Source organism: Cyclopterus lumpus, chromosome 13, assembly GCF_009769545.1.
Source record: "Cyclopterus lumpus isolate fCycLum1 chromosome 13, fCycLum1.pri, whole genome shotgun sequence".
NCBI classification, from domain to species: domain Eukaryota; kingdom Metazoa; phylum Chordata; class Actinopteri; order Perciformes; family Cyclopteridae; genus Cyclopterus; species Cyclopterus lumpus.
In genome coordinates, this window is record NC_046978.1 from 11147410 (window position 1) to 11174592 (window position 27183).

Sequence of the window (27183 nt, forward strand, 5' to 3'; positions counted from 1 at the left end):
GTCACATCATGCACAATGTTATCGTCTCAATGCATTTCACCAATAATTACATTACATTACATGTCATAGCTGACACTTTTATCCAAAGCGACTTATAATAAGTGCATTAAACCATGAGTACAAACTCAGAACAACAAGAATCAAGAAAGTATCATTTTAGCACATCGATTGTGATTGTTGTCATGATAAATGATCAGCTCAGCTAAATATATTCTCTGTCATTTGCTCTTTTAGGCTATTATATTGTTATTCAGACATTTCATTCATTTGGTACGATACTGCTGAGTGAATTTCTTTCGTCATGTTTAGCATTCAAATGGTTTCCCGAGTCACCGAAATGAGTTATCTTTTCCGACCACTGGGAAAGCATTTGTGAAGACAAAGACACATTACGGCACTGGGAACATTGGTTTATTTTTCACAATGTGTGCTTCATGAAAGAATACCATTTCTAAATAGCACAACAGTGTTTACATGGCCAGGAAAGTCAACGACTTTAATGATGATTTACAAAGTGATACATTTTAGTGTTGGAAAGAATTTACAAAATGTTCATTAAATGTACCGAATATTGATTGTACTTCATTAACATTTCTTTGGACTAATGATAAATACTTTTTTGTATCTTTTTAAATCGTATTCCATCTCACAACTACTGTACAAATACTGTGCTCATGAATGTATAACTATTGTGTGCATGAAAATACTATGAACTACTGTAACGTGTAGAATTGTGTGTGCTGATGCATGCAATATACTTTGCAATGTATTCGCTGCTCATGCATGCACCATCCTGGATAACATCAGTGGTCGACTTTATTGATCCGATATGTTCGATAGCATTTCTTTCCCTTCGCGATACCGATACCGCTGTGTTTTAAAGACTCAAAGTGAAACGCTGAGGTCAGAAGAATGTTTCTGCTCTGCTTTGTGCTCCTGAAGTGTTTCATCCGGCGTCGTGCATCTACAGCCACCTCGGTGCAGAGCAGCCAGAGAGAGGAGTTGCTCGCGGCGCACCCTGCGCACACAGCCGTGTATGAGCCGCAGCAGATGGCAAGGGCAGCGGAAGTAACACTAAGAGTTCTGATGAAAGATAATGCTCCCCGTTAGTCAAACTGTCAGGGCGGGCTCCTGCTAAATAAGCCCAGCCTTTTGCTGATATGGAGACACGGCGACAGATTACTCATTTTCCCTAATGATGGAAGTGTTCAACTGCAAATTGAGGCTGATTATATCTACCGAGAGCTTTTGAGAGGTTGTTTTTCACGGGATGCGCTGCAGATTTTGCAGATCATTGCTCCTGTGAGGAGAGTGAATAAGCACTGTGGGTACCGAATGCAGCGTCCCTCTTTATCATCATCACACCTGTGGGATGTAGCTTTCCATCACAGCCATATGATGACTTTGTATGTGGATAGTGTACATTCGACATCAGGCACTACTCTAAAGGCACAGAAAGGGTTTCAAAACTTAAGCCTTGCTCAAAAGGAAAATGTGAACTTCGAAATTCCTACCCTGTCCGTCTAGGCCCACTAACCTCTCACCTTCTTTATTAACACACACACATTTTTGAGCTTTGGGTCTTATCTGCATGGGTCTTGCAGCTGCCGGTCTTCCAAGGCCAGTGTTTTGACTTTTGGGAAACCTGAGCAGTTTGATTTAACGGCGCTCTAATGCATCCGTTGGACTTTAAACGCCTGTAGTTTTATTCTTTCAGCGGTTCTGTGATACATCTTTTTCATGTTTACTTCTCCGGGCACACGGATGGAACAGAGCCCGGCAGCATCTGGATCTCTTCACCGCTCGAGACAGATAATGGGCCCGAGCTGCTAAAAAAAGCAAAATGGCCACACATTGTAGGCACGCTGTTGGACTTCTGTTTTGTTTGTGACGGTGAATTTATTGTAAATGCTCCAGAAATGTCTGTTATAAACGTTGTCTGGGACAGCTGTCTGCTTAACATCTTAGTTCGGACGCGAGATGGGGAGCCCTGTGTAAACTGTAAGACTTCCAAGGAGCGTCCCCACGCTCCCTCATGTCCATGTGTGGTTTATTTAAGCTCGCTGTTACATAAACCGATGTCACATAGGTGAATACAGAAAATAGCACTAACATATTTTTAGTGCTTCTTACGTGAGGGGTGGAATAACAGAGCATCGTTCATGTTCTGCTTTTCAGGATTTCTTTTTGTCGAGAAACTTGGAAAGCATTGCAATGCAAATCTGAAAGGTGTTTTTGTGCTGTGTGAATGGCCGGGCCATATTCCTCAAATGTAACTGGGCTGTACATGCGGAAACTCCCATCTGTTCCTGGAATGTGAGCTGACGTGTGACCCACTATTGATTAGGACCACATAATCGGGGCTCTGTCGTCATTGTCTGCTGCAGCCCGTCCAGCTTTGTCCCCTCTCACCACATTAACCACCATCACAAGTGTTCAGCCATTCGCTCACACAATAATGGCCATCATAACAGTTCCACCTTTTAATTCATGCGTTGCAAAGCGGTCCTTGATGCTGTTCTTTTGTTGTGAGAAGCTAGGAAACGGCACACACATATAATATATGTGCTATGAATACATTACGGGGGATTCTTGTAGGAGGGCTCTGTCTGCTGTCCTTACTTAGAACCAGTAACCATCCAGGATGATGAGTGAAACGCTGCTTCATGCTAACACATGTCAACCGGGATCCTTCATAATAAAGTTTTATATATAATCTTTTAAAACAAGGTGCTTTAAGAGGGGAAGTTATTTTTCCCAGTCCAAGGTCTCAGAATAAGAGAAATCAGGATTTTATTTCAAGACCCAAACTGTCACTACATTCCCTGTGCATTGTCTGATGTATTTGTGAACATCATCAATGTGATTGCTCATCAAAAACAATGGAAAGTTGCCACATAAAATTCTCCTCTGCAATGCCTCTTGATTCTTTTATCGAGACATTACTCATATTACTCTTACAGTCTAATAAAGCAATGAGAATGTGGGAGTGCCTCTGCACATTGTATCTGAAGTCTGTCATGCAGTGTGAGACACACACTGCTGTGGTCTTGGTCATGGTCTTGACTTTGTCCCAACCCCTTTTTTAAAGTCTTTACGGTCTTGTCTCGGTCTCCATACACTCTGGTCTTGGTCATGACTTGGACTCGGTGGAGGTGTCCCTGACTACAACACTGCTTCTTTTTTTTTTTTTTAAAGAAAACACTTTTCCATTTTACCAAAGAAGCCAAACATATGGCTATGCACATGTAAAATATTGTCAATAAACACAAAAAACAACCAGCCGTAAAATAGGTTTACCTAAAAAATATAGAGGTTCCAGATTATGTAAATGCTCGTACTGAAATTGGGCTGCTGGGAGTCCTTATTGGCTGCAATTAGATATCAAAGAACCCCGCCCCCCTCCCGACCACTTTTCCTCCCCCTCTTAACTGTCTTGTCTCATCTCTTAGAAGCCCACCAGTGGGACCTCTGAGAACACTGATGGGATCCCTCTTACTTCACCTGTGTGTGTGTGTGTGTGTGTGTGTGTGTGTGTGTGTGTGTGTGTGTGTGTGTACATTGCCCGAGGCCTCCGGTCAACCTGAAGCCAAAGCATACAGCGTCACAATAGGTAAAATTGCCCTGCCACAGCACATGTGATCCCTTTTACTCATAGAGGAGAAAACAAACGCGGGCGAGTTGGTTGCACGGCTCCAGTGCTGCTCCGCGGTGTGTGTGTGTGTGTGTGTGTACAGCAGCAGCAGGTAAACCAGAGTCCAAAACAATCTGCTGTCTCCTCCACTCCTGCTTTAAAAGGTAAACAACAAGACTATTCTAACCCGCAAGTCGAATGACCTACGTGTTTGTCTTGGATGTTTGCTCAAGCACATTTAAAAACATGCGGACTGATGCTTATCGGCCTGCCCTGTTGACACAGCTGGCTACTAGCCACACATGTTTTGCTCTTTTGCCGTAAAAGGCACACCTTGGATAATTGTTTTAGGCCACACGCATCTCCGACTTCATAAGTCAGTGTTACCAGGACAGCACAGTGAGTTGGGTTCAAAAACACAAGACTGGGCTTCTTTTTTTTTTTTTGATATGCGCAAATACAGTAAGCGATCGCTGTGTATTTATCTCCTAAAATTGTGGTGTAAAGCCCCGGAGAACTATCAACACATACCAGACGATTGTGTTCCCTTTGTACGACTGTTTGTTTTCACACAGCACGATTGTCGAGAAGCCTGCCAAAAATAGAACAAAACATGTCCACTTATCAACATGCAAAGAGACAAAAGGAATTGGCAAGACAAACCGGTTTTGATCCTATTTTTAGAAGCGAACTTTGCTCAAAAGATTGTTTTGCGCAGTTTTGTTATTAAAGGTTTTTCCTTCCCCGGTTCTGAAATAGATGCAGACGTTGTTCACCGTTGTGCTCCACTGTCGTCTCTTTGTATCTGTAGCTGGCTGCCATCAGCGCGGGACAAATGAGACCAGGATGGAACAAGGTGAGATCAAGCCCTGATGGGATGATTGAATGAGACGGAGGGGACTAGACGCTGTGCATTCACAGATACGGATGGTTGGAGAGCTTCAAGCGCTGGCAGGGAATTTATTTAATTTAGTTTTTACAGTCTAGAGTTGAGACCATGACAATGCACATAGCAGTTTATTTTTACTTAAGTGTATTAGGCAGTTTTCACAAAGTTCTTTCTTTACAGTTTGACCTCTATTTGACTTTGATCTTTTCTGCGGAATGAGCAGCAGAACATGATCAACAAATGAGAGCTTCAACATGTCCAGTGTTGTCTGGGGTTCATTGCTCAAACAATAATGTATGACATCATGTTCATTTAGGGTGTGATTGGTTGGCTCACAACTCTCTGTGATCCACTGTCCAGTCCAGTTGTTAACAAGGGCAGTGGGTCTCTTCTTCTCTCCCCAGAACAGCCCTCACTTCCCAGCGCTTAGACAGTGATCGATGGGCTTAGACATGCTCTGTAGGACAGGCGGTGGGTGGGTTAGCTCATTTTGTTGTGTCCTCCTCCCCCATGATTTACTTCACCAGGGAAGTTTGCTCGAATTTGAAAGAGTGCGTGAGAGAAAAGGGGAGAGGGAGGGAGGGAGGAAAAGCTGCACTGCCAGTTGTGTGTGTGTGTGTGTGTGTGTGTGTGTGTGTGTGTGTGTGTGTGTGTGTGTGTGTGTGTGTGTGTGTGAAAAGGCTGATTCGAAACTGAATCCGCTCGAAACATTGTCTCTCCTTTTGCATGCAACATTTTTGTGAGGAGCTTCGCAGATAATTTGACAAAGGGAAACACTGTTCACCTCTCTCTTTTAGAGCGAGCTGTACATTAATGTGTTCTTGATTTAGGCAGCAGATACTTTTCCTATGGAAAATACTTGCTCTATTTATAGTATGACAAGGCCTCCTCCTGAATGAGCTGTCTTCCCTCGTGGTCTAGAGCTGTGGCTGTCCTGGGTTAATACACTGGCCGCAGCTGAAGGATGCCAGGAATAACCCAGCTGGGGCGCTCTGACCTCTTGGAGCTGGGCAGCGCTCCAGGTCTCAATTAAGTGATGCTCTCTCTTTCCAGAAAAGGCAATAATATTTAAATGGGGTTTGCAAGAGTTATAGCATTTCTTCTGTCAACGCTGTAATGGAACTGAACCAAAGAGCTTTGTGGACCTGGAGGGGGAAACAACATGTGTGCTGTGTTCCTTTAGAACAGCGTGGCGGCTGTACTGTATTTTATTACAAAATAAGAAACTTCACACTCCAATGAAGTCATTTAGAAGGTCACTTGAGGAGTTACACTGTTGACTTCTTTGGAATCTTGTTTCCTCCCACCAATTACCAGTATAATCTGCATTGTGAACGTTCCCAACAACCTCTCATCGTGAGAATTGAGCTAATACAATTGCACAACTCAGATAATGTTGATTAAACTTCTTGTGGTAAGATGCACACAGCAGCACGGCTCTCCCACCGACGCCATTAAGGTCATACTGCCTCCAGCTTTTATCAGTGTATCAGGCTGACAGAAAATGAAATGAAAAAGTCTTATAGCCCAATACCTCAGCAGTACTTCAGCTACACATGGAAGATAAGATGTGACGGTGAATTTATTGTAAATGCTCCAGAAATGTCTGTTATAAACGTTGTCTGGGACAGCTGTCTGCTTAACATCTTAGTTCGGACGCGAGATGGGGAGCCCTGTGTAAACTGTAAGACTTCCAAGGAGCGTCCCCACGCTCCCTCATGTCCATGTGTGGTTTATTTAAGCTCGCTGTTACATAAACCAATGTCACATAGGTGAATACAGAAAATAGCACTAACATATTTTTAGTGCTTCTTACGTGAGGGGTGGAATAACAGAGCATCGTTCATGTTCTGCTTTTCAGGATTTCTTTTTGTCGAGAAACTTGGAAAGCATTGCAATGCAAATCTGAAAGGTGTTTTTGTGCTGTGTGAATGGCCGGGCCATATTCCTCAAATGTAACTGGGCTGTACATGCGGAAACTCCCATCTGTTCCTGGAATGTGAGCTGACGTGTGACCCACTATTGATTAGGACCACAATTAATGTTGATTAAACTTCTTGTGGTAAGATGCACACAGCAGCACGGCTCTCCCACCGACGCCATTAAGGTCATACTGCCTCCAGCTTTTATCAGTGTATCAGGCTGACAGAAAATGAAATGAAAAAGTCTTATAGCCCAATACCTCAGCAGTACTTCAGCTACACATGGAAGATAAGATCACAATCTGCACTTCCTGGGGGGAAAAAGAAAGAGAGAAAGCAAATGTGTTGCCGCGAACAGAACTGCTACAATGTCAACATTACACTTCAGTAACATTTTGTGTGAGGAATGATGGATCTCGTCTCAAAATATAATCTGTAAGTCATTGCGTCCCCATTTCTCACAATGTATTATCATTTACTTCAATATAGTGTGGTCCGTATTACTTAACGCAATAATGTTCTGTAGATTATAATATAAAGTGTTGAAAATTGTAAATGTAATACCTTCTATTCGTTAACAACTATTCCTAACAAGAAATAGGAAGGTGTGTGTGTGTCAAATCATTGTGGAAATGTAATAATGTATTGTGTGTGTGTGTATATATACAGTATCTCTCTCTCTCTCTCTCTCTCTCTCTATATATATATATATATATATATATATATATATATTTATATATATATATATATATATATATATTAAAGAAGTGGGGAGAAATGGTTTGGTGGCAGTGTTTGAAAAACCTGCATATGAGGTTTTTAAATACAATTCTTTTAGAGGCAGGAATTAAGAAGCATCCCTGTCGTTAGCATTCACTGTGATGGTAAAAGAACAAGAGTGTCATCTCACGGCACCGCGCCCTCTTTAATTGATTTGATTGATGCAGAGACACCACAGAGATGACCACTGAGCAGAAAGCACATTGCAGCTTTATGTAAAAGCACAGGCAGGTGTAACATTATTAAAGATAGATCTGTTCCATGTGTCCCAGTGAGCCCATGACAGTGTGACAGACTGCCAGCATGCATGCACAGCAGCTAATTCAGCCATCATTAATTTTACCCCTGAACTGCCTCTGAGAGCTAAAGGCATATAACACAAGGTTGCGTCCATATTTCCACAGAAGGGAGCAGCAAACAGCACAAGAGAGATACAATGCTATCCATTTTTCTGCCCTGTGTGTGATTGAGGGGTGGAGGAGAGGGGGGGGGGGGGGCAGTTAGCCTTGCAGCAGTGTCTGTGTTGATGGAGAGAGAGGGGGCCTGCAGGATCCTGTGTGTCAGCAGCCTGCATGTGAGAGACATTGCCTGGCGGAAGTGCATCACTGGCAGATGTCCAACCCCCCCCCTTTACTCCCTCTTTCCCTTCCTGGTCTATCTTCGTCTTTTGTCTCCAAGCACAGAGAACACAGAGGCCCTTTAAGACAGCCACTGGGAAAAACATACGGAGGCTACTGTTCTTCCTTTATGCTTTTCCAGATGACAAATATAACAGCGGTGTTGTTGGTGTGAAAATCAACACGTTACATCGTAGTTTTTTTTTCTTCTCGCATTTGCATCATAACTGGAGCGTGTGCTTCTGCGGCCTTTCATGTGATTATGACAAGGGGTGTTTATTTACACTCGTAAAAGACTCCAGGCCCAATCACACGCAGATGCAGTTTGATTGCAGCGAAGCGGTGTCATTCACCATGCACTTCGCGTGGGAGGAGCATGCAGTCTTGTGATGAAGTTTTGGAGTTGTGCTTCTCTCTTATAGCTCACGGAGGGATATCAGCACAGGAAATACGTTAGGTGGGGGGGTGAGGGGGGGAGAAAACACCTGCTGCACCCCCTCGCTCAGCCTGCAACACACACAGAAAACCACACACAACCGCATGGGTGCTAAAGCACAGTTACCTGCTCAATGGAGCAGACGTTTCTCTGAGGTCGGTTTGATCAACAGTTAACATCACAATTGAAGTCCAGCTGTTGAGTGTGTGTATTGCCACGGCAACATTCTGCATCGCATATAGTGAGAAATTAAATAAATCTGAAGAATTGTTGAGCATTTAAATGCAGATTTCTTAATTATAAATGAAATGCTTCCCCAACAATACATTTGGACTTTCTGGCTCCTAGGGTAGGCACTTTCTTTTTGTGTGCTGAGGAGATGTTCTGATACCTTTTTTTTTTTTAAATTTATTTTTTATATCTCATTTTCCCAGGCGTGGAAGAAGCGCTGGTTCATACTCCGCAGCGGCCGCATGAGCGGTGACCCCGATGTCCTCGAGTACTACAAGAACGACCACTCCAAGAAACCCATCCGGGTCATCGACCTGCACTGCTGCGAACAGGTGGACGCCGGCCTGACCTTCAAGAGGAAGGAGTTCCAGGACAGCTTTGTGTTTGACATCAAGACCTCAGATCGCACTTTTTATCTCGTAGCCGAGACAGAGGAGGAGATGAACAAGTGGGTCCGCTCCATCTGCCAGCTGTGTGGGTTCAACCAGTCGGACGACAACCACGGTAGGAAACCCTGACCTTGCTGTTCGATGCCTCTGCCACTGTGTTGTTTATCTCTACACCAGCTCCACTTGTACCTCTACTCTACCAGGTGTAGTGGTTTTGTGATTTGTTGTTTAAAACATTTAAACGTTCAGTTAAACCTTTCAGGTTAGCTCATTCGTTTGGTCTTCTGCTACTATCTCCAACAGTTAGTTGGTACAGCAGACAGTCATGCTTCCAGTATGATAATATGTGCCATAATGACTAGTCAATTAAGGGAATCTTTCACAATTTCTTGATATATTATTGATTAAATACGCAGAACAATATAACTAGTATATTATACATATACTGTATCTTTACGGAATGAATATAATGTGTTTGGTTGTCTCGGGCATATAAGCAGCAGTCTCCCTCTGTGCTTCCTCCTGTGATTTTGAACAGATTACATCTTAGTTTTCACAAAAGAAATCAGCAGCAGAAATCCAGTCACATGATATTATTGGCAATTGTGTTCTTTCCATCTTTGCTATTTGAGAGAGTAGAATAGGAACACCCCTGCCAAATAAATGGACACAGTGTCTGAGAGTGTTATTGATTTTTCTATTCGTTTGTTTTGTTAAAGAAGGGGTCCGATCTGTTGTGTTCAGGATGATGGAAATTCTTAGTATCGTCCATTTTCAAAGATCGCAGCAGATTCAGAGGCTCAGTGTTGTGTTGTTGCCACGTCTGTGTTCTGCTTTGGTCTTTTGTGCAGGAGAATGGCTTGTGCATGTTTGAGTAAAGCGCTTATCAGACTATATATGATATATAATGATAACATTGTTATGCAGCAATGTTCATATGTTAATTGGCAATTCTTCCAAAGATTTGCCTTAAATGAACTATGCTCTGATGCAAACACCTCTTAACTGTTCTTGTTTTAATCAGCAGTGAGGTCTTAAGGTTGAACTCACTTTTCAGATATTATGTCAATTTAAGATCAGTTTATGCCACTGATATATAATGATAATATAATAGCATTGGAAAGCAAGTGCACTCTTCCAAAGAGAAATTCACTTTTTAATTATTTCAGAAATTCTCATTGGAATTAGAATATCGGAACTGTATTATAATATCTGAAATAAATAAAACCATGCTACCAAAACAATATATAAATGTTACCAAAAGTGTGCAATGTCTGTGCAGGGGCTTATAATGACAGGGAAAACCCTGCTGTTTATTCTTGCATGGCGTTGTGTAAAAGGTTTGTAGCATTATTCATGTAAACACACATGCATGTAAACAGAGCAGGCAATATTGAGGTCAGCAAAAATGATCGAGATGATGAGAATATACCGTAAGATAAGTCAATCATGTCATTATGGAGAGTTTGTAAAACACACACTCCTTTCATATTCTTCGTTCTACCCTTCCAGATTGCACTCATGATGTTGTTTTCCTGCCATCTGGCAGCTGGTGGACGTTAATCTTTGTGCACATGGTTGATCATCTGTAACATGTGATATTTCCAGGTGTGGAATAAAAAAAACAGCTGTGTAATAATGCTCGCATCAGGAGGGGCTCCCCCTGGTCCAAGTTTGGTAATTAGCAAGGCCCTGTTGTGAATCTCAAACTGTATCAACTGCAGCCAGCGGGGTGTGGCTGGGAGAATGGGTTGGGGGAGTCAGAGGGTGCATGTCGTGACAGCTGCGTTAGTGGTTGCAGGCTCTGTCGAGTAAACAACACGTCCAGGCTTTTTATTTGGTTTCTTTTCACCGAAACATGCAGTTCATGTTACTGGGCAACATTTTATTAAAGAAAAAAATATTGTCTCTCTGTGCTCCAAATGCATTTTCCATAGTCTATTTTAGTTGGTGGAAAATTCGAAATTAGTGCTACCTTTGTGCTTAATTCTTGCTCCAAGCAAAATCCTAATTATCAGCATTATTCATGCCAGCGGGAAACCCTGACTGATTTTGACAAGCATTACAAATCAAAACTAACACCTTCAAGTGTTTCAAAGCTCTGGACGGATGTGGGCAATGTTATGCCACTCTTATGAGATAGAAGCCGCCCTTGTTCTTATATCACTTAATATCTTAAAGTCCTTAAGTACTGCCCGTAATAGTTTTCCATTTTCCATTTCCTTAAATTGTGAACTAAACATCCTGGAAAAAGTGGTAACGTAGATGTTATTCTTTCATGTATCTGCTCCTCAAGGGCATAGCTGCTCGATTTACCACCGTTTCCCTCTAACGTCACTACCGCTGTCTTAAAGGGATAGCTCGGGCCTTTTGAAGTGGGATTGAGGTTCTAATCCAGAGTCCCTGTATTACCTAATGTCGTCTGCGCGCGCCCAGTTTGGAGAAGCAGACAGTAGTCCCCGCACTACTGCAAAGCAATGTACTGTGGACTGTGTACCACAGCAAAACATATTTTAGACACCTAAAAGATTAAGTGTAAACTGTATTTAGAATATTTGTCGCTGATTTACCTTGACGTAGGTCAGCCATTACCGACAGGGAACTGGAGCCGTTGCCAAAGCCACCAGTCATTTTACCTCAAAGAGAAATAGTATATGAGAGGAGGGCACACCCCACCTGCATCAGTATTTCTCCTGCAACATCTCCGATCTTTAGCTTTTTAGCCCGTGAGCACATAGTGAGCTGAGCCACGGTTTCACACCGCCAACAGATTAACTGTTGCTTAACATGCTGAGCTTTTATCAATCGATGCAGAAACATGTACTTGTGGCTTTTGTGATTACAGTTTGATGAAGTGACTCAGACGTGCGGATGGTAATTGGAGCTAACGGAGGATAACTTAAACATCTTGTATTAGTCAAGGTATGTCGTGGGCTTTCCTCCTGGGAGGCAGCTGCAGATCGGAACTAGTGTGTCAACAACCATGTTTGGGGGGGGGGAGAAAGAATTGGAGAAGTTAGTTCCTCTTATGCAGCGTAAACTAGCCGAGAGACGAACAGAAGAAGCACGCATGCTAAGTTACGCAGTTTGTTTTCATATAGAGGTAGAAGGTGTTCACCGGAACACATCAGCCTGAGATTCATGGTGATAATGTATACATAATGTAACATAGTGTTCACATAGTGTATTGTTTGCTCCAATACAGCTTTTGCCAATCGGAAGTCTCAAATGGTTGTGGAAGAGATCAATCGGGCTTAGTGAGACAATAGTCTTAAGCAGTGTAGAAGTGTTTGGGTTTCTCTGAGGATTTTGTTGAGACTCCGGCTGCATCTGTTGTATCGGCACTTTGATCTGAACTTACCTTTTGTCAGTCGGAATTGGCCTCTGCTGCCAGTAGTGAGCTGCCTCTTGGGACTGTGAGGAAGGTCGGCCAAGGGCAGCACATGACTGCAGCGCATTGTTGCACAACTTTGTCTCTCTTTTTGTCTTTGGTTAGATCTCTCTCTCTCTCTCTCTCTCTCTCTCTCTCTCTCTCTCACACACACACACAGACACACACACACACACAGTGACCATTTGATGTTCATTTTGTGGCACAATATATACATATATAAGATATTTGTTCTGATGCTTTTGGTAATTTTCATCATTCTCGGTCCTACATTTCTAATTTCTTTTGCAATCACTTTATTTCTGAAAGGTTTTAATAAAACAATATGAGTAATTTTAAGAGTAAGTCACCCCAATTACAATGAGGAAACAAAGGAAAAGCTAAGTGAATCCTGGTGCTGGCCATGGAGATAGTTTTGTGCTATCAATATTTTAAGATATTGCCCGTTTGTGCTGCTCAAAAAGAAAAATCAGGAACAGAGAAACCGGTTGTATACATACGTGCATGGTACAGTACACACAGAGCATTCCCTCTCTTTTGGCTTCTCACTCTCCACACATGGCAGCTTGTCTCTCTCCCCTCCCCAAAGTGCCCTTTATGTGCATTGATTTTTTGTGTGTTGAAATAACGAGACTCCATGGCACTGGAAGGTCAGGTTTCTGCTGCCACAGAGCTGTCTGAGGTCGGTTTGCTTCTGATGCCGCTGCCGTGCATCCCACAATCCACTGGCAGCACCTGAAGCAAATTCCCACAGAAAGTAGATGTTACACAATGTGTCAAGTGTGAATCATATATAATATGATGTAAAAATAGTTGTAACTCAACAACTGAAGAGAAGTATGTTTGTGCGTGTCATTTAATCTTGAACAAACCCTGACAACCAAAAGCCGGAGATTTCAAGAGAAATTGGACAAGTGCTTATATATCGATACATAAGCACAGAGTTAGGTGTTTTTCTAATTCTCCCCATCTGACGATGGGTGTTAGCGCAGTTGTTATCAGACACTGATGGCTGGGTGTGTGGCGTTTGTCTGCACCCAGGGAGACCCACCCCTGAGCACAATCTAATGAATGGAACATCATCTCGTCAATCACAGGCTTTGTTCGGCTATCTTCCAGCTGTTTGAACTCAGACGAGGAAAATCTCAACGAAGGGATGAGGTTTTTACTTGTCAGCAGTCCTCCTTTTCTTTTCTTTGTTTTTGCTTTATTGTGTTCCCTCTTTTGCGTGACGGCTCTCACACAGTTTTTTTTCTCCTCATTTTGTCTGTCCCTTGGAAAAAGAAAGAAAGAAAAAAAAGTCAGTATTGTTTTTCAGTTAAACTGTTGCCCTTAAGATGGTGAGAAATGGAAAAAAGGTATAACTACTAAATCAGCATTTCCAACAGCAGGCTCAGCAGTTTTTGTCAAGTAGCTATTGAAAAGAGATTAGATTTATTCAAAGGTGGGGGGGGGGGGCGGGGGGGGGGGGGGGGGGGGGTTACATTTATCCCCATGTGTGGATGATTGATGTTTTGTACACTGCAGATGTACAAAACAGTATGACATTTACTACATACAAACTTCCCTGTTTGCTCCTCATTCTAGCATAAGAAAGTCAGAGCTGTGTACTCTGTGTGAAATCTAGACGTACCAACAATGATTTGAAGAGGATCCTACTTGAGAGAGATAATAGTAAAGTTGTGGTCATTGTTTGCTTCTCTCCATAACAGTGCGCTGCCTGAGAAATGTCAGTTAAACTGTGACTGGTGTTGGCTCCCCTGACGAGACAGGAATTTCATTAAATGCGACAAAACAAAAGCATCCGAGCAGTTGCGTATTGTTGTGAAATCAAGCAAATTTTTTTAATTTAATGTCGTCGTTATGAGTACAAGTATGCTGTAGGAACAAAAATAAAAATGCAGCTCACTCTCTGGTTTAGATAATTTTATGCCAAAAGCATAGCTGCCCATAAATCGACATGTTTGGTTTCCCTCAATTTGTTGGTTATCCTAAAATATCTTGTGTCCACTATCCATTTGGGTAATAATCTTTGTCGATTTTCCTGTACATATTTAGTTTGTATATGTAGCCATTGTTCATCTTCCATTTGGAATCCGCACAATTGTTCAAATGACAGGTTTAGTATCGGCCCTGTGCCAAAGCCAATCACTCTAATTGGTGCCTGCTACCCGGCCCAAAATTCAATGAAAAATGCAAATGGACTATTCTGGAATAGGATATTTTCTTTGGCCAACTGTTTTTGTATGCAATGCAGCTGCTGTAAGTAGATGTTTATACCTGTCTTTATCGTGTAATCAGCAATTTGGAGCCCAATCTGCATTCTGTGTTATAGCTAGACTGTCACACTGTGACACAGTCACCGTAATAGGTAGGCTGGTAGTATTAGCGCTGATTAAGGTGTAATTACAGATCTGGATCCTGTGTTCAGGAGTGCGCAGACATTTCATGTAACTGTTTGGATGCAAAGATGTTTATGCAGGCAGATTTACAGCCTGGCTGCATGTCTACAGTATTTGCAAAGTAGAGGACATTCTACTTTTTATCAAGGAAGAGGTCACTGCTGCTTCTCTTACTCTGCGTCAGCCTTAAAATGATTTACTCCAATCTGCCAAAACGATATGTTATGGAGTATAAAATATCACTGTTCAGATTTTCAGTATTTCTTTGATAATATATAAATTTTTTCTTCCCAAAAAGGAAACATGGGTTCTTACTGAGCTGTGGCTTTGTCGGCATTGTTAACAGGTGACATGGGTGCATATAAACACAATGAAAGGGAATTGATTCATCCCAGAATCTAATACGTTCACCCTTAAAAATGCACTTGTGTTTATTGGAGTGATTGTTTAAAGCATTCTGACTAAATCACTAAAGTGTATATTGTAGTTAAGTATCACATTCTCCATTCATCATGACTGCTGAGTTTCCACACCGAGCGTGTTCCCATTCTGTAATGCACTGCCTTGTCAGAGCAAATTATCCTTTTTAGTTTTTCGGCTCAGTTGGCTGCAATCAGCTGCACAGCATTTCCCAGGTAACTCTTGCTTCTTCTTTTTTTTTCTCCAATGAGGCAATGAAAACTAACACCACAAATTGTCTCAACTCTTCATCTGTGTCTGTTGCAGGGCGACAGTATTTATCCACCCGTTGCCTTACAGAAATGAGGTCAGAGGGTTGAAAATGAGCTGCTGGTTTCGACCAAACTCTGTCATGCACCGGCCCCGACAAGCCCTGAGCCTTTAAGGTGATTGATCGGCCCGCTGTTTTGAGACACATTGATGTTGCAGTGTAGCCGATGGGCGGTGCTCACATGATGCTGCTGCTGAGCGGCTAGGCACAGGGGAGTAATGTGATCAGAGGACGCTCCTGTGTGCCTGCTCCGCTTGAAACACAGTAAGCCGTTTTCAAGGGAGAATGACACCGCCACGTCACTTTGTTCACTTCAGACTATCCAGCAGAGCAAGGACGCCATTTTTCCTCATTCTGTTGAGCATCCCGATCCCTCCCTGTGCAGCATCTACCAAATCCATCGCTGCTGCAGCTAGCATCTCCTTCATCCAGTTATGTCAGTCTGATGTACAGCTCCCCAACCCCCAACCCCCTAACCACACATGCAAATGGAACCCACTATGCGTCCCCCTGGGACACTGTTGCTTTAAAGAGCCACTGCTCCAGCAGATCCATGCAGGACAACAAATAATGTTTCTACAGCAGTCATTTAGCTGCTGCTCTTTTCCAGGTTGTCTTAAACTGAGTGAGCAGGTACATGGAAAAGCCTTTTTTCAAGGGCACTTTGACAGGACCCATGGGAGGATCAAACCTACTGTCTGACCTTTTTATATCATGAGATGGCGCCTGACTCCCCCCTCACCACCAGGCCATCCTGCATATCTAAGAGGTTAATTTGCAAAACTCCTTGTAGCTGTCTCAGCCCCGCGGCTACATTTTTAAGTGCAATTGCATAAGGAACCATTAAGGAAATTGCATTTGTCTTTGTATACCCAATTTGAAGGCAAGTGGACAAGGCGTACTTTAGATGATTAACTTGTACGTAATATTTAAGGGGGGAGGGGGGGGGGGGGGGGGATTGTGATCTTGATGAAAATTGTATAACTGCTGTATTGGGGAGATTCAAATGCTTTCTCTTCCTTCATGTTTCCATCAGACGTCCTTTCAATTCAATAGGTCAGTGGTATTCCCTATTTTTATATCTCATTTCAGATTAGATTATTATATGTCCTCGTCTAAATGTGCCTGGGCTGAGAGGAAATGAGCACCCTACAAAGACGCTCTTGTGCAGGGTTCTAGTTTTGGCCCCCTGAGTCCAGCAGCCGGGCTCTATTAGATTATGGCCACAGAGCAAATGAGACATAGGTTATGTATTATAGAGCAATAATTTGAAAATTGCTCATGAACTTCGGAGCTGTCGTTCACCAACCAAAAGGCTCCTTTAATGCATTGCTGTTAATAGTCTGATGTTTGTTTCAAAGTGAAGCAATGTCATGGGAAGAACTGTTTGTCTCTTTTAACTGCCTTGTTGGATGTTGATGTTTCAGCGTCGTCGCAGAGAAAACAGTCTCTGCCAATGACGTTTAAAAAAAAAACTATAATTTTGATTTTATTACTTATCTTTTTCAGATGCAGTATAACAAATGAATTCTACCTTTTGGTTAATACACATTTTACCACTTAATATTGACACTAGTCAGTGGAGGAAATATTACAAGAAGCACCTCGGGGTAAAGTTTCAATGTTATATTTTCTACTCTTTTCTCTATTTCTGTGTTGTGGACTGACTCCCAGTGGTAACATACATCATCAGACCCATTAGTGTCAGTGATGAGCCATGTAGGCTATTCCATCAGTGGGCTGGACAAGTCGTCTTTCTTCTCCTTCTGATTCTGAAAGTCTTGTATGGCAATTAATCAAAAAACATTTAGGGCACGCACAAAAACAGGAAAATTAACCAGATTACATTTTAGTTTTAAAATCATGTCATCAGTATTTCAGTCATTAGGCCTGCATGTGTTTTTCCATGCAGCTCTCCACTCTGGCGGGGGTGGGGGATTGTCTTTCTACAACAAATCAATATATCTACCCATGTTAGTGGTGCCCTAGTGCTCACCGCACTGGATGAAAGCTTTTACAAAGCTTTTTGTGGAGAAAGGAGATGATGCCTAACCAGCCTATGGAGAGTGGATCTCTCAGAACAATGGTGTAATTGAGGAGCATTGGGGAGGGGGGCTCCCTGTGTGGGTCTGAGCATCTCACTGATGTCCACTGGCCTGGAGACCCCACAGCAGAGGCCTTTTTCTTTTCTCCCCCTCAGGCATGGCTGTGACCTCATTTAGCTAACTGGGCTTCAGAATACCCCCCCCCCCCCCCCCCCCACACACACACACACACACACACACCATGTTTTGTGTGTGTTTTGTTTTTCTCGCAGTGGCTGTGGTCCCTCTGTATGGTCAGCTCACATTATGACTCACACAGGACATCAGCCTCTTCTTAAAGAGCAGTTGGACCCATGATATGCTTTGTAAGGGTCTGATATAGGAGGAGGACAATGCTGGAGAATACACATAAAATGCATGTGCATGTTAAAAAGGAGTGGGAAGTTACTTTTTAGATATGATTCAAATTAGAGCTAAAGCAGTAATTCCAGCTTCTAAAATGAGAAGATTGACTGTCTTTTTCTATTTATATCCTTGTAAATTAAACACTGTTGGGTTCCAACTGTTTGTTGGACAAAACATAACATTTTTATTCTCTTGTTGCACTTTTTTCACTTTGCATAGATGAAAAAAATATTTGATTAATCAGAAACATTTAGATGAATTATTCAATAATTAAATGAATTGTTGCTCATTTGAAACCGTTAAATCACATTATTCTTGTATGAATAGACTCAAACAAAACCTTGCATCTACTGTACTGTGAGGTTTCTTCTTCCTCCCATCAGCTTGTGTTGCACACAGCACCATGGGTCGATGGATCAGTGGGCCGCCCACTCTCGACGCCTACAGCTCAGTGTGCCTCCTCTATTTGGCCTCCTGCCTAGTCTATTTGCAGTATCCCCTTCTCAGATTCATCTTTTCTTTGTAGCCTTTCGATGCAGATATCAGGGATGTCACACATAAACAATAAGACTGTACGACCATATTGTTCTCACAGTCCCACTGTGCAAAAAACAATGCAACTCAATAAAATCAAACAAAGCACATTGACCCTGGTGGAACAGAATAACTTGGATCATGGGCTGTTGAATCACTCATACCCTGAGGCCCAAAAAAGCCGAAGGGTACTGTTTTCTCTCCTCCCTTGAGACAGATCCCTCGTTTCTATTGATCAGAGTGCAGGCAGAAAGCTACTGAATACCAGACTCCATGCAAGGCAAGGTCATGTAAAGGCTTTAAACCCTCAAATGAATTACACGCTGCCCTTTGACTTCAACAATTGTAACTACAAAAGGAACTATTTTTAAGGATGAATTTTGGATTACTTTCTGTAGCATAAGTTTGCACAGCAGGTCCAATCTACAAAAAAAAACATCTGCTTTTAAATTATCAAGACAAGCAGTAAGATTGGTTTTGGAACAAATATTTTAAAAAGCACATGCGGTGGGTTAAACGATCAATAACTCTATTTCTCCTGTCTGCAGACGGCAGGTTACACCATATGCCCCGTTCTGTCGGAGCAGATGTCACCGGCTCGATGGCTCCGCTGACCGGAGAACGCAAGTCCTCTGCCCCCATCCATTCCAGCCAGCCAGTCCTCTTCACCTTTGATGTGCCTGTTCGCCACACACACCACAGCTCCCTGTCCAACAGTGCACCCCAGGACTACCTCCTCCTCCACCAGTGCATGAGCAGGAAGACAGAGAGTGCACGGTAAAGGTCTCGACCCCTCAGGCGTCCTGTGTCAGTTTCCTGTTATCCCTTAATGCAGGTCAACATACAGGTTTACGGCGCTTCCTCAGTTTAGGTGCCCCTAAGGGTTGGAACTGCCGTTGCAGGGGGGAAATGATCCAACTGGTGTGTGTGTGTGTGTGCGTGCGTGCGTGCGTGCGTGTGTGTGTGTGTGTGTGTGTGTGTGTGTGTGTGTGTGTGTGTGTGTGTGTGTGTGTGTGTGTGTGTCTCAACCCAATAATGCAAAAATTAAGATAAAGCAGACACATATTAAACAATGAGTCAATAACTCATTTAAAAAAAAAACATATATATATACAATGTAACAAGAGATGTGACAACTTGTTGAACAACTGTATGTAAGGATATGCATGCTTATCTCGGCTATATGATGAGCGGGTGAACAAAAGAAGTGTTTATGGGAAATGCTCTCCTGAGTTTCCCATTAACATTCACCTCATCTCCTGCTGCCGCCATGCCCGCTTCCAAGAATCAGAAGGCAGCTTTAATAATGATGCCATTCAGCAGATAGCCGGCCCAGTAGATGATCAATGAGGTTGAGGCGGCAATTCATCACCGCGCGGGCTAGGACTGCCCTCTCAGCCACACGATTTGCACATAAATCTGCTGTGTGGGACCTCTGTGAAACCCAAGCTCACAATCCATCTCATCAGCTTTATGCAGATATTTCTGTCACTCCCTCACCAGCTTCTGCTCCGTGGGTCTGCTAATTAAGACAGTCATCTGGTGGCGGGATATGATTCACGTCAGACTGAAACTCCACTGGTCCGATGACCAACGGTATGAATTAATATATGTGAAAAGCCCCCATGAAGCCACAATGATGGAAGGCAGAGAAATTAACAACATCATTGATTGATGATTGAAATCGGGCGGGGGCAGAGGAAGAATTGATGAAACACAACGGGCCTTCTGGCATGAAAAAGGAACAAAGTCAGAAAGAGCAGAATGTTATGTCAATATTAATTGTGTTACCTTTGATGCATCATTCATTTAAAATGGTTACGTTTATGATTGAGATTGAATGCAACCATTAGGAACCTGCAGTGTAGCTAACGCATGCAGAACATCCCAAGAAAGATCAGTACAGACATAAAGAATCGAGTCATTGAGGATAACTCATCTTTCCACGGCCAACTAAATCGGACCATTGCTCAGCTAACTGGCTAGAAATGTCTAAGCTGTAGGTCTGCTCTAGTTGGCACTCAAGGTCAAGCCCTACAAAGGAATAAATGAGGCATGTCCCTTGGGTGTCTCACCGAAGCTGAGAAACTGTGGGAAAGTCATAGCATTCTACCTCTTAGCGCGAATGCCCTCTCCCAGTCAACGAGCAGAAAACATGGAAATGTGAGGAATGCTAAAATGTAATGCTAGAGCTGCACAAATGTGCTCTGACAGTGATGACAAGGTGTACTGTTGTTTTGTAACTGTGCTGAGACCTGAAATGCTACATTGCCATCTAGTGGCTATGTGGATATTTCCATTGGTATTGCATTAAATGCTACTGCAAAAATAGATAGCTGTCCACTATTTGCCTTTTTTTGGTGATAGGTTGGCATTCGAGTAGGAGTTAGATGTCTGTTTTGGAGGGAGCATTTAGGCACTGTGGACCATGGGCACCATAAAGACTTAATGTGTGCATTTGTGTAATATGTCTATATGTCTCTGTCCATGTTGCAGGAGTGCCAGTTTCTCCCAGGCCACGCGAAGCAATCTGTTTGTCGGGAGCGACTCTGCAGTGCAGAAACTCTCCCATGGCTTTTCCCACTGTCTCAATGGCATGGGTGCCCAGTTGCACGGCTTCTACAGCCTGCCCAAGCCGGTAAAACACCAGTTACCGGGGCTCGATGACTCCCCGCAGGAGGCCTGTTACGTGCTTCCGCGAGGTTACAGCTCTGAGGCACCGGCTCATAGCGGTCTAGGTGAGCCCGACCTGGAGAACGAGGAGGTTTACACCTTCAAGACGCCCTGCAACGCACTTGCCACCGTGCACAGCATCGAACGTCCGACTGACAATTACGACCTTCCTACGACGCCTGGCTCCTTCTACCAGATCCCCCGGACGTTTGATAAGAATCACAATGCCTTGACACCCTCCAGCTCTGAGTCTTCTTGTGCTCCTCCTCCCAGGCCCCCTAAACCAAGCCAGGGTTCAGAGGGGCAGTGGGGGAGTCCCCAGTCTGCAGGAAGCCAGAACGGAGAGGTGACGCCTGTAGTGTCGGTTATCCCACGCAGGAATACTCTCCCTGCTGTCGAGAACATCAGGTTGCACAGAGGTACGCTAAATGCTATTAGTGCTTTAACTGCTTTCCTAATACGTTCCTTCCGAATGACACTTGTTTCTTGAAATACAGATCTTTTGAAATTGCACATTTGACCCGTTTCCTGTTTTCAAATGCACGTCTGAGAATCAGTCTGTTCTCTCGTGGTGCCACACTGACTCTGCGCTTCCTCTTCTTACCCCTCGCCCGCCCTCACTCACTCACTCACTCACTCACTCTTTCCCTCTTCCTCTTCACTCTTTCCCTCTTCCTCTATCTCTCATTTTACTGATTTAACGTCAGCAGCTGAGCAGGAACAAACGTGCCAGTCTAGCAGACACTGTTCTGTTGAGACGCTAATGAAATTCAAGCCATACAGCCTGCTCCAGAATGCCTCGTTCCAGGCTGATAAGCAATGAAAAAAAGAAAAACCCCTCGCAGACACAATGCGTGGCCTCTTATTATGCTGTGTTCTCTGCTTCGCCAAGCCTGTGCTCAGGCCTTGTATAGCCAGAGACAAGAATTGACCTGTGACCCTTGTTAGTGAGGCTACTGGCTGTTCACACACCTGTGCTGTAAAGAGTAATTATAACCCAGTGAAGCGTTTAATGAAATGTCACTTGTGTTCTGTTTGTTTCATTAGAAACGAGAGTTTCACCTTGAAATGTCAGGCGTTTTTGTCTATATCGGCCTATTTTTACTTTGTACGATTTCACACGAGGAGCCGTTATTTATTTATTTTTCTTCTTCTTTTTAGAGTTTTTGTCAGTTGTAAATATTGATCTCTCTCCTGCCTTCTCTCCACAGGCTCGTCCTTTGAAACTAACAGCCATCACCGTCCCATCCATTTCAACAACTCCGGCCAGTCTGTGGAGTCTGTCAATGACGGGTTCAGCTCCTACCTGGTGAGTCTCCCTTCAACTGCACTCCCTCCTCAGACAGATGCTGTTAGTGTGACATCATAAACTGCAGAGATAGAAAAAGCATCTCTACCATATTTACTCAAACTGAGTGCTACAGTTTTCCTGCAATATTGAACCCAGCGAGTTTAAGAGAGTAATGCGCCTACTGTCTCTTTTGACAACAGAGAACCAAAGCGCCTCTGACTCGCTCAGACAGCGGCAACTCCGATGACAACTATGTGCCCATGAATCCTGGCTCCTCGCCACTCAGCGCTGCCCAGGCTGACAGCCCTAAAAATATCTACATCCCGATGAGCCCCGGGCCACATCACTTTGATTTCCCAGGATTCTCTGCAACATTACCTGCCCGTAAGGGGAGCAGCGCCTCCCTGTGTCACCGGCCCAGCCGCCTCAGTGATGTCACACCACCACCCATCAACCGCAACCTCAAACCCAACAGGAAATGTGAGTTTTTGACAGCAAAGCTCATCACTGATCTCAAAGTTTGGGTCGTCTTGTTTTTCTTTATCGAGATGTTTGGCTTCAAAACGGCTCTTAACACCTGCATTGTTGATTTGTTTTCACAAATAAAATGATTTTTTGGTTGACAGTGTTTGCTCCTGTTTTCCACAGCGAAGCCAACACCTCTTGATTTGAAGAACAATGGGATCATTGATGAGCTGCCATTTAAGAGCCCAGTCACCATGTCCTGGACACGGCCCATGTGAGTCTCATATCAGTCATCATGCTAGGTTCCCTAAGGACACACACACACACACACACACACACACACACACAGTTGATGATATCGATGTGTTTCTGCCTGAGGTCAGAAGGTAGAAGCACTCACGGTCCTGTCTGCTTTGTTTCAGGCCTGCTATGAACTCCATGTCCTCGCAGCATTGTCGACCCATCTCCACACAGAGCATCACCAGCACCGACTCTGCAGACAGTGAGGAGAATTATGTGGCTATGGTAAGTCCCAATACCTGGAGGGGAGATCAGGAACATTGTGCTCTTTGTTTTGAATGATACACTTGTTTTCGTGCTGAGCTTACTCTGCGTGACTGAAACCTCCCTTTCTCGTGCCCATTAGCAGAACCCAGCGTCTACCTCCCCAGCCGTGAGCGGCACCAGCAGCCCGGCCCCTAGGAAGTGTGGCAACGTGGACTACCTAGCGCTGGACTTTCAGCCTGGGTCACCCAGTCCGCACAGAAAAGTAAGCACATGATTTTGCGGACTCAATTTGTTCTGCAGCTATTCTTATTTCTATGGCAGTGCAGTACGCCCCGCGGCCCAGAATCTCACACCCGCTTATTTATCATTCCGCAGCCGTCAACATCCTCCGTGACTTCGGATGAGAAGGTGGACTACGTGCAAGTTGACAAGGAGAAGACCCAGGCACTGCAAAGCACCATGCAAGAGTGGACCGATGTGCGGCAGTCTACTGAACCTGCCAAGGGGGTCAAGTCCTGACACTGACCTGTGCAAAACAATGACCTCAAGTCCAACCAACCTTACGTCAAGCAGCTCTAGTTTCACGTGTCTATCATCACTATGAATACTGGTTGGGCTTGATGAGGACTGAATTATTTGGACAAAAAGCCATAACCTATCCTATGCCTGTACTCTGTGATGATTTCTACTGCAATGCACTGCTAACATGCAGGATATCAGGCCATATACAGGGGAAGCATCCTGCCAAAGCTATCCGTGCAGTCTGTTCCAACAGACTGTGAACAATTGATAAAGCGTATGAAAATATCATCCTTACTTATCAATCCATCCTTTGTGAATTCAATGCCCCCCTCCCCCCCTCTGCAACAGTCAAACATTTTGCATCTTGCCGGTCATTTACCCAATTGCTGCCATTTAAAGGGGCAGCAGAGGCTAACTGGTCGATAACCATATTAATATACTGTAAGAGTACGCTTTCTGGTCTCAGGAATACCAAGATGCACTCCAATTTTGGCATGCAGGCAGACTCTCTCTTTTCACTTCAATCTATCATTTGCGCTGAGCCTTGCAGAAGCAGTGAAGAGATTATTTTCACTGCGGGCAATCAATTCAGTTTAGCAGTGCATGTCTGGTAAGAGGAGGGGGAGAGAAAAAATACAGCCTTACAACTACGTAAAGGCCCGTGTCAGAACCCCTAATGATGACTGCTAGGGCTGTTGCCTCGGTTTGAATTAAGTATGAGCCCAAACCATATTTAAAAGCTGTCGGGCTGGATGGCACGCCAATTATTTCAATGCAGGTACAAAGTCTAAATGTACAGAAGGAAGAGAGCAAGACTGAAAAAATAAGCATCTTATATCTTTGTTTGACTTCAGTGGGCAATTCACTTCGAATACATTTCATCGTAAATGTGCACTGACCAACAAAATGATTGAGTTGGAGGAGGTAGAAACAAAGCAGGAGGTGTACTTTCCAAGGAGTTCAGATATACCCTCCCTCATTCTTTCTCTCTTTCTCTCTCCCTAGAGATAAATATAAGAAAACCATAAATACGAGCTAAGTAGAAGGAGAATAGCATATTTATGTTTTGCTGATGTATGTCTTTGGTCTTTGATGCGCCACACACTATACAGCTGTCTGTCTCTGAAGAGTATTTGTTTCCTGTATGTAAATTATTAATAGAATGACATATTTGCAGCACATCTTGTTGACTGTTTGATGCACTTGTCTGAGACAAAAGGTGCACTGCAGTAATGTAACGTTGTGTTTTTCTCGCGAAGGCAGCGTGCCACAATGAAGATTTGCCAGTGATCCTAGTCACTTAAAAACAGTTTAGGAAAGAATGTTTTTCTTAATTTTCCGAAAATCTTTCATTTGTTTAATTTGCCTTATATTTTTATTTCAGTTTTGACTGTAAATTTTGCCTTGGGGAAATTGAATTATTCACAATATTATTCAAGTGAGAGCCATATTGTATTTAGGACAACGGAATGATCAGTTTGTAGTTCAACTTAAGTCCAGTATTTCATTGTGGGCTGGAACCACTAAAGGGTGAAGACCCATTTGACCTTTCTATGAATCGTGTGGCCATGCAGTGCTAGATGGTGATATGAATTATTTAATTAGGATTTACTTCTTAATGTTTTTTCTACAATTTTTACTGCTTTTTGTATTCTTTTTATCATTATTTTTTACTGGAAACATGTAAGCAAGAGATATTCATGAGGACGGGTTCAGGCTAAATTAAGCTAAGTTTGTTACAGCGTGTATTCTATTATCTTTCTTCTTGTCTTTTTGTTTTTTTTTATTCCCAAATTGAATTGTTGTGATCTAAACATGAAATGGGGAGGCTGGCAGCTTGAGTTGCACTGGCAAAGCCCTTCTCGGGTGAACTGTGATTCCCAAAGAGTGAGAGAGGAAAGAAAAGACTGAAGAAAAGCCTGTCTCCCTGTCAGTGTCTGAAGTGAAATGGATGTGTAATTTATTATCTAGAGATACCCGTTGTGAGCAGAAGAGCCGTGTACGTGTCGTGGTAGATTGTGAGTCGTAGTATGTTTAATGACAGCCTGACTGGGTGAGATTGAAAAAACTGCTCAGATCGACTGTCAGACTGTCACTGGGTTGACGTACTGTACTAGTAGAGATCATTTTTTAACCACTGTTATTGCTACTACTGTAAAGCATTCGCAGACTGCTTGTGTGTTAATTTATTAATTTATTGTGCATTTTGCTGTTGATAATTGTAAAAAGGAAAGAAAACTACTATCAAACAAGGAAACCTTCTCTCTACTAACATTGATGTGTGCAAACTGTCTTGATTTTGTGAAGCAGCAATATGACAGACGATGCCAGTGCGATGGTAATTTGGTACAGTTCATTTGGGATGCACAAGAATACAAGACTTTGTCATGCCTGTATTATGGTAGACTTAAACTGTGGACATAGAATAAATCAATAAGTGAAAGTTTGGTGTTATGGTTCCTCTTTAAATAAAAACCCAAACACTGTATTCTGGCAGCCACAATGCCATTACTCATCTCTCTCCCCCACACATTCTTAATTGGTGCTCTGATGCACAGGAGTTGAAGTCTGCTGCCACCTGTTGTGTCGTACAGCAGCTGCATCCATTGGCATTAATAAAGGTAGATAAGAGGTTTTGGAAGCTGATACACGCACGCAAGAGGTTTCAGTCAGGATGTATGTACATTGAGATGTGTACAAGTATGCAGTGCCACCCCCTATAATTTAATTCTTAGCATGCAGGAAAGGTAACCCAAACTGAAATAATTATACATTTAATGTATTATTACTTATAAATAAATACAGCAAGAAATGAGAATGTGTTTCTCCGGGACCTGTTAAACTGGTGTGCTTGTTACACAAATGTGATTGTGCTTCATGATGTGACTTTTATTTTCCAGTGTGGACCAATGACTAAAATCTCATTCACCCATTTACAAAATGAAAATGACTACCAAGACCCCAGTGACAGATTGACTAAGAGGAGCAGATAAAAAAAATAAAATGTGCAATAAAAAGAATATTTCGACTTTTTCCTTTGATAGGAATGTCATGGATACTGTCTGTGTATGTGTATATATATATATATATATATATATATATATATATATATATATATTGATTTTTACCAGCGTTCTGCAAGAGTCCTGCTATAATGTACTGTATTTAAGGTGTTCTTAAGTATTTGCTGCAGGCTGTCAACGTCCATTGTCATCTCCATGTATTCATAATAACGGTATATTGGTCATCTTTAGACTCTACTCAAACAAAGAAGGGGATGACCCCCAACGACTAAAATCAAATTCAAAGCTGATGTTTAG

General features: G+C 42.9%; 1 protein-coding gene across 6 annotated transcripts in view; it reads left to right on the forward strand.

Annotated features, from left to right (window-relative positions):
- gab2 (GRB2-associated binding protein 2) overlaps positions 1-26306 on the forward strand; it is a 32441-nt gene extending 6135 nt beyond the window's left edge. The window contains exons 1-10 of one of the 6 annotated variants that reach the window (XM_034547830.1): positions 8297-8433; positions 8713-9013; positions 18954-19182; positions 20902-21497; positions 22290-22387; positions 22570-22849; positions 23018-23108; positions 23257-23359; positions 23481-23603; positions 23717-26306. In XM_034547830.1, coding sequence (XP_034403721.1) covers positions 8383-8433; positions 8713-9013; positions 18954-19182; positions 20902-21497; positions 22290-22387; positions 22570-22849; positions 23018-23108; positions 23257-23359; positions 23481-23603; positions 23717-23860 — 2016 coding nt within the window. In that variant the 5' untranslated portion in view covers positions 8297-8382 and the 3' untranslated portion in view covers positions 23861-26306. Of the gene's footprint in view, positions 1-8296; positions 8628-8712; positions 9014-18953; positions 19183-20901; positions 21498-22289; positions 22388-22569; positions 22850-23017; positions 23109-23256; positions 23360-23480; positions 23604-23716 lie in introns of those variants that run through there. The other 5 variants (XM_034547831.1, XM_034547832.1, XM_034547833.1 and 2 more) reach the window with 5 other exon arrangements.
- Positions 26307-27183: the final 877 nt, after the last annotated feature.